This window comes from Oryzias melastigma, linkage group LG4 (genome assembly GCF_002922805.2).
Source record: "Oryzias melastigma strain HK-1 linkage group LG4, ASM292280v2, whole genome shotgun sequence".
In the NCBI taxonomy this organism is placed as follows: Eukaryota; Metazoa; Chordata; class Actinopteri; order Beloniformes; family Adrianichthyidae; genus Oryzias; species Oryzias melastigma.
In genome coordinates this window covers 14,779,580-14,795,721 of record NC_050515.1, presented here as the reverse complement: position 1 = coordinate 14,795,721, position 16,142 = coordinate 14,779,580, and the positions used below count along the sequence as shown (strand labels likewise).

At 38.5% G+C, this 16,142-nt stretch overlaps 1 protein-coding gene across 1 annotated transcript; it reads left to right on the top strand.

Moving 5' to 3' along the window:
• Window positions 1-4,021, top strand: ptgs2b (prostaglandin-endoperoxide synthase 2b). Its single transcript, XM_024279356.2, has 10 exons — window positions 1-61; window positions 157-273; window positions 378-521; window positions 604-747; window positions 959-1,140; window positions 1,234-1,317; window positions 1,399-1,645; window positions 1,869-2,155; window positions 2,240-2,387; window positions 2,709-4,021. The coding sequence occupies exons 1-10, from the start codon at window positions 1-3 to the stop codon at window positions 3,116-3,118; spliced, it is 1,824 nt and encodes a 607-aa protein (XP_024135124.1). The 3' UTR covers window positions 3,119-4,021.
• The last annotated feature ends 12,121 nt before the right edge of the window (window positions 4,022-16,142 follow it).

Here is a 16,142-nt window from a genome sequence, read left to right as displayed (position 1 = left end):
ATGAACACATTCAGAACTCTGGTGTTACTGCTGGCTTTGGGCGCTTCGGTCTGTGAAGGAGGTAAGAGGAGAACTTCGCTTTCAACCTCGGCTGGAAACGAGATGGTTTATGGCTTTTTCGTGTGTTAGGGAACTAATCATCCCTGTATTCTAAAGGTAATCCGTGTTGCGCAGCGCCTTGCCAGAACAGAGGCGTGTGCACAGCTTTGGGTTCGGACAATTACGAGTGTGACTGCACACGCACAGGATATTATGGACAAAACTGCACAACTCGTAAGTAAAGAATATAAACTATTAGAAATTTGAATCAATTTTAAAATAAATTTCTGTCATGACTTTATGAATTAACTCACCTTATATTTTCTTCATCTTTACAGCGGAATTCTCCACCTGGATTAAAGTGACCCTGAAGCCATCCCCTAATACTGTGCACTATATTCTCACACATTTTAAGGGGTTCTGGAACATTGTCAACAGTATTTCTTTTCTAAGAGATGCCATCATGAGATATGTGCTCACATGTAAGTTAATTTACTTAATAGGATAATCTAAAATGTTAAAAACATTACTTATTTAATGTTATTTTTTTTCTTCCATCTTCAGCTCGATCCCACATGATCGACAGTCCCCCCACCTACAACGCTGATTACGGCTACAAAAGCTGGGAAGCCTATTCCAACCTGTCATACTATACCCGCACCTTACCCCCAGTGCCAGAGAACTGCCCTACCCCTATGGGAGTAAAAGGTGCGTATTTTGTTCTTCAGGAGAACCAGTTTTCTCAGATTCTTAAATGTGCACAAACGTTCTGGCCTAATTACATTGCTGGCAGAGCCACATGATATCTCTGCTCAGTAAGACCTGTCCCGACAAGTCGAAATGAACTGTTAGCGCATTTTTCAGTGACGTTTATGAAGTAAAAATTTAAGACGGTTTTTTTCTTCTTTTTTGTCTATAGGAAAAAAAGAACTCCCCAATGTTAAGGAGTTGGCAGAGAAGCTCTTGATAAGGAGAAAGTTCATTCCAGACCCGCAGGGCACCAACCTCATGTTTGCCTTCTTCGCACAGCACTTCACCCACCAGTTCTTTAAATCTGATATGAAAAACGGACCTGCTTTCACTGTGGCACAAGGTCATGGGGTAAGTAGATTTCAATGTAAATTAGACACAATTTTAACTTAAAAAATACCTTCTTAAAGAGCGAAGGTGTAATTGAGTGACTTGTGCTCTCAGGTGGATCTGAGCCACATCTATGGAGGCAACCTGGCACGGCAACACAAACTCAGACTCTTCAAGGATGGAAAGCTTAAACATCAGGTATGTGAAGAGAAAGGTGAACTTCTTCATGTAATTGTACCAAATGTGCATCTCTCACCTGCTTTTGTTTTGTAACTCCAGGTTCTGAATGGAGAGGTGTACCCCCCAACAGTTAAGGACGTTGGCGTTGAAATGCACTACCCGCCTCATGTCTCGGAGTCTCAGCGCTTCGCTGTTGGCCACGAGGCATTCGGGCTGGTCCCCGGCCTCATGATGTACGCCACCATCTGGCTCCGTGAACACAACCGAGTGTGTGATGTTCTGAAGGAGGTCCACCCCTACTGGGACGATGAAAGACTTTTCCAGACTGCACGACTCATCCTTATCGGTGAGTTTGAAGACATCTCAAAAGATGTTCCCTTTGATAGGGTTTGGTAAGTCAAGATAAAGTCAGGGGGAAGTTTTTTAGTGAAGGAAGTTCTAGTATTTTTTTTTTTTTTGACAAACCCTCCCCTTGTCACACAATATGGAGTTAATCTCCATCCCAATAGATTTGCAAGATAAGTTGCTTATATTGTCCACATCAACTGATTTTATCATTGTCTTTTTAGGTGAGACCATCAAGATTGTGATTGAGGACTATGTGCAGCACCTGAGTGGCTATCACTTCAAGCTGAAGTTTGACCCTGAACTTCTCTTCAATCAACGCTTCCAGTACCAAAACCGCATCTCATCCGAGTTCAACACACTCTACCACTGGCACCCACTGATGCCTGATAGCTTCCATATAGAGGAAAAAGAGTACAGCTACAAGGAATTTGTCTTCAATACCTCAGTGCTGACCGAGCATGGCATCAACAACCTGGTGGAGTCATTCAGTAAGCAGATAGCAGGACGGGTAAGAAATAAATCTGTTGTTACGGCATTGGCAGGGTTCCACAAACATCTGTATAACTCAGTTCCTCTTTATTATCTTTCACAGGTTGCTGGTGGTCGTAACGTCCCAGGACCCATCTTGTACGTGGCCATCAAGTCCATAGAGAACAGCAGACAAATGCGCTACCAGTCACTCAATGAATACAGAAAGCGCTTTAACATGAAGCCATATACGTCTTTTGAAGACATGACAGGTGAGACAAAGTCAGAAACTCACAAAATCTAATAGATACAGGGAGGAAAAATGAAAGAAGAGGTTATTTCAGCTCTCAAGGAAGTTTTGAAAGCCTCAGAAAGTACCTTCCACCGCTCATGTGGTAGTTTACTTATCATTAAGGAAGCACATTCCCCTGCAGCTTTGGAGGTTAAATATTTATTTCTACGTTTGACTTGGCTCAGTGTGGGCAGGTTTTTATCACAAACAGGAAGAGAGGAGAGATCTTCTGCTTGAAAAAAAAAAAATTCAAGTCTATAAAAAATTACTTTTATTAACATATTTTTAATTTTGTCTTTAGGAGAGAAAGAGATGGCTGCAGTGCTGGAAGAACTGTACGGAGATGTGGATGCTGTGGAACTCTACGCGGGACTGCTGGTGGAGAAACCCCGCCACAACGGCATCTTCGGGGAGACGATGGTGGAAATGGGAGCCCCTTACTCGCTCAAAGGTTTAATGGGGAATGCCATTTGCTCTCCGGAATACTGGAAACCCAGCACTTTTGGAGGCAGCGTCGGCTTCGACATCGTCAACACGGCCTCTTTGCAGAAGCTTGTTTGTAATAATGTCAGGGGTCCTTGTCCTCTGGCCTCCTTCCATGTACCTGATGTGAAAGACACAGGATCCACAGTTATCAACAGTTCTTCAAGCTCTCGCCTGGCAGATGTCAACCCCACCGTCTTCTTGAAAGAAAGGACTACTGAGTTGTAAACACAACAAATGGATTTGAATATTTATTTATTTGCCTATTTATTTTGTATTTATTGTCTTTTTTATTTATATAGAATAATTTAAAATGTCTAAGATATTTTTAAAAATAGATTTTTAGTGATTATTTGTATGTCATTTCTTTTTTTAAACATCATTGCTCTTATTGAGGGAAGACTAGGATTGGAGTTTAGATAGTTAACTTACTGGAAGTTGATACTTGAATTTTAGTTTACCCACTTAGTTTCCCTGCACTGGTTGTTACATTTCCGTTTATGTTCTGTGGGGCTTTTCCATGGATGCAATGGTAATGTGAAATTTATTAAAAAAAAAGAAAAATCAAAAGAACAGTAGTCCTTTTGTGTTTTTTTGTACAATGACCAACATTGACTCTTTATATGTAACTTACATTAAGATGCCTTTCCCACTTCAGTATTTCTTTTTAATACCCTTTCCTCTGAGTCTGGTAGTTGCTGACAGAGAGAATCTTTTGAAAGTTGATGTAAATCAGTTTTCTTCAATTGGGGGAATTTTGTCTGATGGGAGGGGTACAGCCTGAATGAACATCAGTTACAGTCTTGACTTACAGGTGATGTTACAAGAAATACAAATGAATTGCAATTTTTTTTAAATGTGACTTTTTGCTTTGAAATAAATTTCAACTCATTTTTATCTGGTGAATAAATTGATTTTTTTTTTGTTCCCCATCACTCCACTTTGTGCCACACACACAAAATACAAAAGAAACATCCTCTTCCTGCTTCTCCTTCATCAAAAGGGGGTAAGAAGGTTCTGGTTTGAATCCTGACTGGAGAAAGTTTGGGTGAAGTTCCACCTGCCAGGATTTGCCACATACTCAAAAACAACTTTACTACCTTAATAAAAAAATAATAAAATAAAAAAAAACATTTTGGTTCACAATAATCAAACCAAATGATTAACTTTGATCAAGAACAATGAACAATGTGTTATAAGTGGAGCCAGTTATTAAAGAAATCGTGCATTTCGTGGTACAAGCATCAAATTTGGCATTGATGTACCTTAGGATCCCCTCTTTCAGAAAAGCACATTACCTGCAAGAATATATATATATATATATATATATATATAGTGCATGAACAGACCGTGTTGCCATTTTGAATTTTTCATGTGGCAAACATGCCTTTCCAGAAGAGATGATCCCAAGGTACATCCATGCTAAATTTGGTGCTTGTACTACAAAATACGCGATTTGTCAGGAAACTTAACCTAACTAGCAGTCAGGAGTCAGAGTTCTGGCTCCCCCTCTGGCCACTGGCGGAAGCTTTTTCCAGAGTACTGACTGCATTACATCTCCCAGCTGCCCCAGCGCACACTCCCCAGATGCCACTCAGCTGACTTTCATCTGACAATCACCCACCTGTTACTTAAACAGTGCACAGATCTTTGTTCTGTGCGAAGTATTGTTTTGTGCCACCCTGCTTGCATTACCGAACTTTTCTACCTGGACCTGATCTTCTGCTTTGACCCTGCTTATTTTTTGATTGCCTGCACTGACCCTCCCCTGGACTCTGACATCGCTACTCTCTTCTTAGATCATCACATGCTTGTGATTGACCTTTGCCAGTCTGACCCTGATTTAGCTTTGTGGACTTTGGAATGTTCTTAGTTCCTGTCTGAACTAATAAACCTGTTTCACGAGGAACCAGCTGTCTGCCCGTTTGTGGCACCGGCTCCGTTACTGTATATCTTATGTCGGTTTGTCTACAGTGAGTCTATGCCAGGGGTCATACAAATTGCGGGTCATACAGAATCGCGCAGCAGCTCCTCCTCCTTTCCTCATCGTTTCACCTGCAGACGCACTTTTGCAGCTTGGAGCTTGAAGTCTTATGAGCGCGAGCGCCGTGACAGAAACTTGAATTGATGTTGTGGTGTTTTCAAACAGAAAAAAAGGTCCAGATGCTTATTTGCTGCTTTTTCCTTTAACCACTGAACAGACTTCTCTCTCTTCTGTGTCGAGCTGCGCTGCACGTGCGCCCAGACAGAGCTGTGACGTCACCCACATGCTCCCTTTTAGTGAATGAAATAAAAAAAAATACTTGTTGTCGTTCATCGCCGTGTTTTTAATGACTTATCGCGTGAGTTGGTTTGTGATTTATCGCAAAATTATAATTTAATGGAAACAGTGTCATTTCGAAACGTTTTTCTTTTAAATTCCAAGAATTTCCATAAAGTTTTGCGCAAATGTGTAATGGAAATGCAGCTAATAACAAAGAATGAGGCGTCCCCTTCTCCCTTTCCCACGTGGAGACACCGAGAATATTTGATTATTAGTTATCTTTAATGGAAACACAGAAAACAAAAAAACAAAAAAAAACCTAAAATTTTTCGAAAAAAAAGTTATTGCGTGTAGAGGAGCTGGTGTTATGGGCATATGAAATGGATGGATATTTTTCGCAGAACTGTAATGGAAATTGACTTTTTTCTGATTAAATGTGCTTCTGAAGTGTCTGTCTGAGTACAGCACAGCGGCACCATTAGAGATCAGCGTCACAGCTGATCGTGCATCTCCTCTGTAAAATCAATAACCAAGATTTCCTCATCGCGTCATCTGTAGCCGCACTTTTGCAGCCTGAATACTTGTTCTGGACATTCCTTTACATTCCACTGAACAGACTTGTGACTTGCATCTGAGACTGTCAGTGGACTCGCTGCGCGACCCAGCGCGGCACGCGCGCACCACACTGCTGTGACGTCACTCAAATGCTCCTTTTTAGACGATCAAATAAAAAAAAAACACATATTGCCGTGTTTATAATGACTTATCGCGTGAGTTGGTTTGTGTTTCATCGCATTATTATGAAACCGTATCATTGCGATACTGTTTTTCTAAATTCCTAGAATTTGGTTAAACTTTCATGTGTAATGAAACAGAACCCAGGGCTGCTGAGTGTTTCTGCATGGTGCGTTCACTGAGCCCCGGATATCGGCAGTAAAACGAAGCAGTTTATCAGAGAAAACATAGAACACCGGCACTGATCAGGATATAATTAAGTGATTAAATAGTGTCGACGTTTTCTCTGAAAAACTGATTTGTTTTGCTGCGGGTTGTTTAAAAATGACAAAGTTTAGTGGACAGAGTTGGGCCGAGTGGCTGTTCACTTATGTCCAGAGGTCAGTGAACGCACCATGCGCAGATTCTTGTCTGCTGTGGGATTTGTCAATCAACCTATTCGGAGGTTTAAGGAAAATAAAGGGACAGGTCCATGAGACTGAATTAAAGCGTTTGAGGAGCATATCCACTAATAATAGTTATGATTAATTAATAATAATTAATTAATAATTGATTAATAAGTTATAATTTTGTTAAAAACATTTCATTTGGTTATTACCTCAAAATGTGACAAGATCTGTTGAGATTAATAAAGTTCTGAATATTGATATCTGTTTCCTAGCTTGATAATTATGCTAAGAAATCAGTGTCTTTACATAGAGAAGGATCATTATTATTATTAATAATGAATAACTAAAGGCAAACTAAGCAAATGTATTATTTCAAACTGGTAGCCCTTCGTATGATTCAGTACCCATGAAGTAGCCCGCAGTTTCAAAAAGGTTGGTGACCCCTGGTCTATGCTATGGTGGCCCTGAAGTGCGAATTGCACCAACAAAACCTCAACGCAATCCAGAATCCTGATCCAGAAATAAAAGAAGAAAAAATAGTAATGTATTTGTTTGGGGAAAAAAAAACTGAAATGTGAAAAAATGAAACAAAACAAGAAACTGGACAATATAAGTACTATGGGACATTGCTGTTTGATGATGATGATGTTTGTCCATCATTTCAATTAAAAGTTATGAAACAACACTGGACAGGCTCCACATGAATCCCAAAACTTTTTTAAGTATGCAGACATTAAAAAACGGCATCATCCATTCAGCGTAGTAATGCAGTGCCTATATTTTGTGCTTTACTTTCTTAACATTTCCTTTTGAGTCCTGGGAATTATTTTTGCTTCCCTTAAAGTTTCATTTTTCTTTTGTTTTCTTTTTTTGGGGGGATTTGTTTTGTTGTCATTGTCATATTTATAATGTTTTTGCGTTGAGTGATTTGTTGGTGGGATTTGCACTTCGGGGCCACCATACTATACTGTTGAATTGTCATTTCTTTATTTCTAGGCATGTTAAGAAGTCCAAGGGACACACATAATTAGGAAAAAGCCACTGATAAATAATTTAAGTTAAAAAAAAAAACTAGATGTGTGCTCAGTTCAGTCTCAACAATATAATAAAACCTTACATGTAATTTATCATTAAAAATAAAAGAGGATAAAGAAATTCAAGTTGCCAAAAAATCAGACAGTTTCACTTGCCTGTGTCACCTTGAGCTTTCTTTTTTATATCTGACACCTGAACTTTCTGAAGACTATCTTCACTTTACTTCTTCTGTACTTATTTGACGTTGGTCAAGTAATACCGTTCAGGGTATATATGTAAGTCTGAAAGTTCGGGACTTTATTTAGATCTGTGGTGCTTTGCAAAACTGGCATGATTGCAGAAAGAAGGTAGAAAATGTTTTAAAAAGTGCTGTTAAAAAATAAAAAAAGACACGTTTCAAATGGATTAATTTGTATGACTCAACCACAGTTCTTTTCTTTGTGATCTTAACGACATACACATTTCTCACTCAGCCAGAAAAGCTTCTAAAGCTCTAAAGGTGTGAAATCTATACACCAACATGTCATGCGTTTTATCCTTACATGCCTCTGCAAAATATTTTGTTGACAAAGTAAACCAAGACGTTGAAACAAAAGACTTTAACTTATGCACGATTCTTTCTAGGCAGAGAAACACTAAAGTAATTAAATCAAAAAACTGAATCATAAAAGGTTTTGTTTTTTTAACCAACATTCCTTTCTTGAGTTATGTGATGTTTTTGTGCCAACGCGAGGTGAGGTGTTTAAGAGGAGACATGTACACACTTGTTCTTGCCGGTCTGCGTGCCATGAAGCAGCATTTAAGCACACCTTGCTAACAGGATACATGAGGCAAGAAGGTCTTTTTGTTCACATTTGTGGGTACACCTGTCATTAAAATAAACTTTCTTCTGGTTTATAAACCCACAAAATTTTTTAATTTTTTTTTATTTTGCCACCCCAATATATTTTGAGAACGCAAGTGACTATTTGGATCTAATTAGGGGCGGATTGGGGTTAAAATATGTACGGACAATGCATTTATATGCGTTTTGGTCGCACATGCATTTCAATCAAACTTTGAGATCTGCAGTGTCTGCAAAGCTTTGTGTTGGTTTCAGGGAAGTGACTAGCGATATGGAGAACTTCTGGCATTGTGTATTTCCAAATAACTTTTCACCACTTCAGTTTAAGGAAAGAGTGTCACAGGGTTAAAACATGATTTACTGTACATGAAGTGTTAGTATTCATCTTTTTGCAGAAGCGTACGGGAAACCCTGCCTGTCTGTTTTCTTTGCTGTAAAAACTAACATGGGAGAACTGCTAACGTGACGAACAGCACCAAGAACTGAGTCAGAGGGCCCGGGCATCGTTCCTTTCAGGCACAGACAATGGGAAGCCAGATGGGAAGCCACAACTCCAGTCAAAATTACATTTGGCGTCTCCCCTCGCGCTGTTTGATGGCACTCAAGTCCACACAGACAATTTGGAACATTGCTTTAATGAACTCCTGTGCTTCATTTATCCTCTCAATTGAACCTCATTGGCCAATTTTTTCCTCCATCGCAAAACTTTTGTCCCACACTTCAAAAGACGTAGGAAACCCCGTCAAAGAGACTTGGCCAATTGCACAATGAAAATGACCTGATTGTCCGAGCATATCATTTGTTAGTCCTTCGTTCCTCACTGTCAGATGCCAAGCGTGACTGTTATTATTCCATTGTGCATCAATGTGTGGCACGCTGCAGACTCGGATCTGTAAGACTGAGCGGGGGAACACATCTTGCTTTGTGTTGATGTAATGAGCCTGAACAGGTTGTGGGCCCGGGTGCGGGTGATCGCGAGGGCTCCCTGTGTTTTCCCTCTGACCGCTTCTGGACCTCTTTGGAACCAGATCCTGACCAAGTCCAGAGTTACGTGACACCTAGCAGGTGGCCTTATTGAAGCTAACTTGTTGCTCAGCATGCGAAACACTGAATCTAGACAAAAAAAATAAAATCTTTTCATCGTATTGGATCAAACTGTTTAAAAAGTTCTCTCAATTTACTGGTCGATCTTCATTCCAGCATTCACCCGTGGTCATTAGCTCTGGGTCATGACTGAAAGAATGATATCCCAACTTCAAGGGGCTGAAATGAGTTGGGCGCTCCCTTAGAGATAGGGTGAGTGGCTCGGTCACCTGGAGAGGGCTCAGAGTAGAGCCGCTTCTCCTCCACATTGAGAGGAGCCAGTTGAGGTGGCTCAGGCATCTGGTCCGGAGAGGTGTTTTTGGGCATGTCCTGCTGGATGGAGGCCCCATGGAAGACCCTGGACACGCTGGAGAGACTACATCTCTCAGCTGGCCTGGGAATGCCTCGGAGTCCCCCCAGATGAGCTGGAGGAAGTGGCCGGGGAGAGGGAAGTCTGAGCATCTTTGATTAGACTGTTGCCCCCCGACCCGGTCCCGGATGAGCGGAAGAAGATGGATGGAAAAGTTCTTCATACTTTATTGAGGCTCCTCTTCCTGAACTGGGACTTAAGCAGCTACAAACAACTTTCAGTGAAGCCTAAATGCTGGTGGTTCTGTTGGCTTGTATCTACCAGTATGTTCACGTCACACTGTTTCCATCTAATGTTCTGGAATCAAATCCAGAGTTTCCAAAAACAAAATGACGTGCTTTAAAGGCTGGTGAGGCGAATGTGCAGCAAGAGAGGCGACGTCTATAAACAGTTTGGGCTTCTCTTGACACATACACATTAGTAACATTTTTGTCATACGTCTAAGGTGGCTGAGGTCATTATGACAGTTTCTGCGGGTGAGTGCCTGAGGCGGATGACATATTGGTTAAGTAAAATTCCCATTGAAGTACTTCCTTTTAAAGTCTGTTTTCAAACAAGCCTCATTTTTGGGGTTTATCTGGTTTATAAGCTTTACAATATAAACCATTTACTGTTAGATAAACTGTAAATGAAGCACTTTGTTTTTCAAGGATTAAATCAGCACAAACAAATCACTTGTGATTCTCCATTAAATAAGTTTTTGATTTAAATAAGATTAAATAATAGAACAACATAATAAAAAAAATAAAAAAAACAAGATTCTTTGGAAAATTTAAAACACCTCACAAAGAATTGCTGGAACAAAAGACAGTGGGGAACTCGTGTACATGGAGGCTGACAGTAAATATTTATCTTCACCATAAACACACCAAATTCGATTTGAATAATTTACAGATGTTTCCTGACATCAGAAGAAATTGCAGTAACTGAATTATACCAGTCATGTTTGGAAATTCTCCACCTTCTCAATTGGACTCTTCTGAGTTAAACATGTCAGATTTTTTTTGGGCATCTTCTCCTCAAAGACTCTTTATCGACCAACTTATTGTGGCCCTGGACGAAATGTGTTAACCGCCACAAGAAGACAGAAATGTATTAAATACATTTTTCTTCTGTGTATTCATGCTGTTGTAAAGACCCACTCCATTGAACATTGTTTTTTTGTGTGTGTGTGGCATTTTTAGAATGTTATTGTGGCATTTGTCTCATTAAGTAGGGACTTCTAAATGTTTCTTCATCTGTGGCTATGGCGCAGTGGTAGGGCAGATGACTCCTGATTGGATGGTTGGGGGTTCGATTCACACCTTGCCCGCCCATGTATCGAAGAAACAATGTAAACCAGTTGTGCTTAATCTGGTTTGATTTTTCCGCATTTTCTGACAGATAAAAATCACTTTCAATTTAACTTTGGAACATGTTTTATCTTTTTGGGTTTTATCTTGATGGTGGAAAAAAGGAAGGCCAATACTACTTCTCTCTATAGAGGACTCTTTGTTCTCTTTGAATAAAACCAGCACAATGTTTTAGAATAAATTTGTGTTAATGTTTGCATTTTATATTTTAAAAGTTGCATTTTATTGAATTTGATTCACTGTACACTTGCTGGTCAAGTTTGTGCAGTTTATTTCAGAGTCAATACCATCCAGAATTTTGTCAAACTCACTGATTTCAGTCCTATTATAAACTCTGATTTGCATATTGTCACTAGGTGATAAAACATTTTCTGTTTCTCAACTTCTCCCTGAAACATAAAGTGACACTTAGATGATAGCTCATGTTTCCCATGTTAGTAATAGGGTGTACAGGATTCCAGGTCATTGAGTGATGCATCTTGAATGTCTGCTGAAACCTATTCAGACGTTTCCTTTATTTGGTATTCCAGTAGCACCTGTCTGTTCCACTTAACAACAGATGTTCAGGTATTTTTGATCAATTTATCAAGAAATCCCACAGAGTTTCAAATAGCTCTCAATAAATTCATGAAGCAAAAGGGTCGACAGTGAACACACGAACACATTTCTGAATAATAGCAGTTATTGGATTTGTGGTGAGGTCATTTCAATATCTGTCAACAGCTAGAACATCTTTCATAGTTTTTCTTTGTGTGAAAGAGCAGATAATAAACTTCCCATTAATCTTGGCCTTACTGTGTTAATGAATTGACGTATTTGCCTTTGTTTAGAAGCCCAGGGAATCGGATCCCACATGGATGCAGGATTTGGCAGGACAGCGCCAGAACACCCAGAAAAGCACATTCACCAAAGCAAGCTTAATTGGTGTCCAGAATCTGCACGTAGCACTGATGCTGCTTGATATCACTGTGTGTATGTGTGTCAGTATTAATATTCTGCTCAGTTTTCTCATCTTTTCATGCTTTGATAAGTGCAGTCTGTATCAGGAATGCTGTAAATGTCTGAACATAGACGGATATGAGGCTCACCTGTTTTTCTGAACAATTCTTCATTGTTATCTTTGGAATTCTATGTTGTTGTTATGGAAAAACAATACTGTAGATGTTTGTGGAGGGGTTGTGGCTCTTCAATCTAAAATGCTATCTGTGGAACATTTACTTAATGTTGGATGCTTGTGTTTTTCACTGAATACCATTAACTGAGCAGGGTTGTCTGAGGTTTTAAGATCTTAAATGGTGTTTTTTTTCTCATTGCAGTGAGCCTCTTTCTGAACTCTTAAAGACTGCTGTCAGGGAAATCATGAACTTGTCAGTGGTTAACTTTACTTGGAATCGTCTGAAAGGAACTTCAAATATTCTGCTCAATTGTTTAAACTATTCCCTTTTACTTTGGTGCGTCTTCGACAACATCCTGGAACAAAAGCTTGAAGCCCGTCAACCATAATAAAGGAAAAAAAAACATAAAAATATTTGTTTAAAAAAAAAATTTTATTGGCTACAGGTTTTAAAAATGTGATCTAAACCAACATCACACCTACTGACTCGCATTAATTTCACTGTTTAGCAATTCCTCAAACACTTTTATTTTCCATTAGTGACCACTTCTAAGTCATCAACCCAGTCATTCATGCATTTCCTCTCTATGATACTGAATTGTGTTATGTTTGTGAAGAAAACGAAACAAGTCGGGGCTTTCAAGAGATGTTAAAGGAAGAAAAGTTAGGTGAGATGAGCTAAGTATCAGAGAATGACAGTCGTCTGTTCAGGCATGTTTTCCCATCAGCTAGGCAGCTCTGTTGGGTGGAGTCCTATATATTTCTTCTACTTAAAAGGTTGGTGGACTGATTCCCGAAACCCATCACATATTTGAGTTCTTAGACAAGAGATACGACGCAGAATTCCTGAAATGGGTTTTTTTTTTTTTTAAAGAACAGTCATCAAGTTAACAAACCACTTGGCATTGGCACACATTCAACACATCATGCACTGAAACCAACAAAAAAACATGGTTGTACTTAATAAGTGTGAATAAACTGATTTTTCTCTAAAAAACTTTTCTTTTAATGATGTGTGCATGTACAGCATTCATAGACTTTCATCAATAAAAACAGTTTTATTGAAATATAATTTATGAATATATGTGCACTAGAAATTTGTCCATGGGAAGTCTATATCTGTCGGAGAATTTGCCATTTTAAAAATAGTAAATTATTCCAAGTGGTTTCAATTTGGAACAAAAAGCATAAACTTGGCATCCTATTTCCAAAAATTACAAATAATTTGTATTGTTTCCACAAAATCTAAAAGAGGACAATTTTAACCAATGAGGTGCTGGAGCAGTATGTATTTTCAAAAGCCGAAATTCTGAAATCTTTTTGAAGAAAAAAATTCCAAAAGATTAAGGTAAGTTGCTTAAATTTAACATTTCAATAAATTCAACGGGCAAGAAGTTAAAAACTGAAATGGACACTGGCATGACAGCAGTAAACAGTTAGATTTTGTCAACACACAAATGAGAAATTAGAGACAGATGTTAAAAGTGACCAAAAATGAAGAAAACCATGAACCTTGGGGTTGAAGGCACAGAAGTAAGTTTACAAATGTTGATTTATGTATGTTAGCCCCTGCTGTCCACATGTAAACAGTGTAGGTGGACTGAAAATAAACTTTCTGGAAAATGTTTAGGTGGACCCCTAGTGCACATACAGCCACTTGTGTGTGTTTATGGCAGGAAATGTGGCCTGTTTTTGTCTGACGCTAATGGCATTTTCATCTGTGATCTTTAATGTCAAAGCAGGTGAAATATGATCTTATTTTAACTTCAAAAATCTGCAAACTTTACTCTGAGAAAAATATTTTTTTCAGTTCATGCATGCCCATCAAGATGATCAACCTCCAGCTGGCAATATTTTTACTCAAATGCAGATTAGATATTGCTTCCTTAAAAGAATCGTGTCACTGAGTCAATTCTGAAATGGATCTAATTTAAATTATTTAACATCTTTTTTTAGCTACTTTAAAATTATTTTACTGATCTCTAAGCTCAGACTCAAGACACAGATCCCTAAAATCCCTCAAGTTCTTCGAGATCTATCCCAGGTGTTTCTTGAGTGCGCCTCCGTCATTTCCAAGAGCCTCATTTATCTTTGAGTCACTGTCTTTGATGGATTACAATTTAACCTTTTGCAATTCAAACAGGGAAGGGTAAATTGTCTGACTCATGTCAGCCCCTTTGAAACATCAATATAGATATTTACACAAACTAGGCTTTTCATTCACGGTAAAGGAAGCAGTCACGGAAGAGGGCTTAAGATTCACCTTACTTGGAATCTTTCTTATTCAAGAAATTTACTCAGCTGCTTCATGATGCTGTTGAAGAAAAACCTCTGGAAAAATGTTTGTCGATTGATGTGTCAAAATATTGTTTTGTTTGAATTTTTTTGCATCTAAATCTAGTATTTTGAACTCAAAATTTTGAAGGATTTATAGTCTTTGAAAAAAAATTAAATTATCGGAAAGTGATGAAAAAATGTCTGATTAAAAAATAAATAAATAAAAAAGAAGTAACTTTATGATTATTTTTGCAGCAAAAATAAAAATGACATACAATTTAACAGTACATGTATACTGTTTATATGTGAGTATTTGAACAAAAAAGCAGTAATTGTGGAAAGTTTAAGCAATGCAGAAAAGAAAACAAATATATCTTTTTTTCAACATTGTCTTTGTTCAATTTTCTTTTCTAAAATTGACTTCTCTAAACTATCAGCAAAATCCATTGAAGATAGTTTAAAAATAACTATAAATGTTTCAAAATAAAATTTAAAAAGTATTTACAAAAGTCAGAAAAAATGGAACAAGATACACCGACCTATCTCAAAAAATATATTTCTAGATAACATCGATTCACTTTTTTTACTGTGTATCTGATGACTTCAAAGGTGGAATAGCAGTGTATTTTGCAACCTAAAAACATGCCTGCTTGCAAAAGAAAAAAACAACAAAAAAAAAAAAACACCAAAAACACCTGAAGCTTGATGTGACACTCCCTGACAGCCCTGTTTTTTTCCTGAGTAAAATCACAGTAGTTGTTTCCATCTTCCTTGTTCGGCTATCTGAATTATCTTTGAAGAAAAAAAGCATGCAGAATATCTTGCATGTTTACAGTGGGTGAGCCTTTCAAAAGAACAACACAGAGTTTGTTAAAGGAGTGTGAGGCAATCAAAAGGGGAGCGGTGCAGGAAGCATAGCAAAGAGGCTACCTGACATACCAAGTTTCTCTCAGGTTACATTATCTCTGCTAATGTTAGATTTCTATGCTCATGATAAAAACACAAAATGAAAAGTAACACTAAAAAAAAACTTCATTTGGTATTTCCCCTTGAAGCGTGTTTTATTTTATCAAGGTGCATGAAAAAGAAGATACACTTCTTCTTCTTTTCCTTTCGTCTTTTCCAAGATCCGGTATTTGTTGTGTCCAGGAGTCATCCAAAATGAATTTAGTGACATTTCAGCTGGTACAAAGATTGACAAAGTTATGTTTTCTAAGGACATCATTCAGTAGAGGCTGCAACCTGTTTGATCAGCTCTAAACCGCCTTGAAGCGGTTGCTTGCTCCATGAGTCATACAGAAGTTGTCAGTTGTTGGCAGAGAGCACTGATTCAGTTGTAATTAGTGTCTACAACTCATTGAGGAACTACCTAGAGTGTGTTTGCACCACCGGTGATTCATAGGAACTTACAATTTCTCTGTTGTCTTAAAATGCGGTTAATAATCCCAAAACACACAAGGTCAAATGATACAGTTAAACTGGGGGCAGGGGGGTGGAGCTTTGAGACGATCACCATCTGGTGGTGAGTTAAAGGACATTGGACAGACTCAACAGGCCGAAACATATTTGTAATTAGGAAAGTTATCCTCAAAAGGGTCTTTAACCTCCACATCTAGCAGGTTAATTTTAACCAGATACCGGAGGAGGTTGGACAGTTTGAGTCTGTGGACTTATCCACCTCCAGCAGCTCTTCAAAGCTGTGGGGTTTCTGGTGCCTAACAGTGTGGCAATCAATGAACCCGATGGTGGTTACCGGAAGTGAAAGATGTAATCAAGATGAAGGAAGAGTC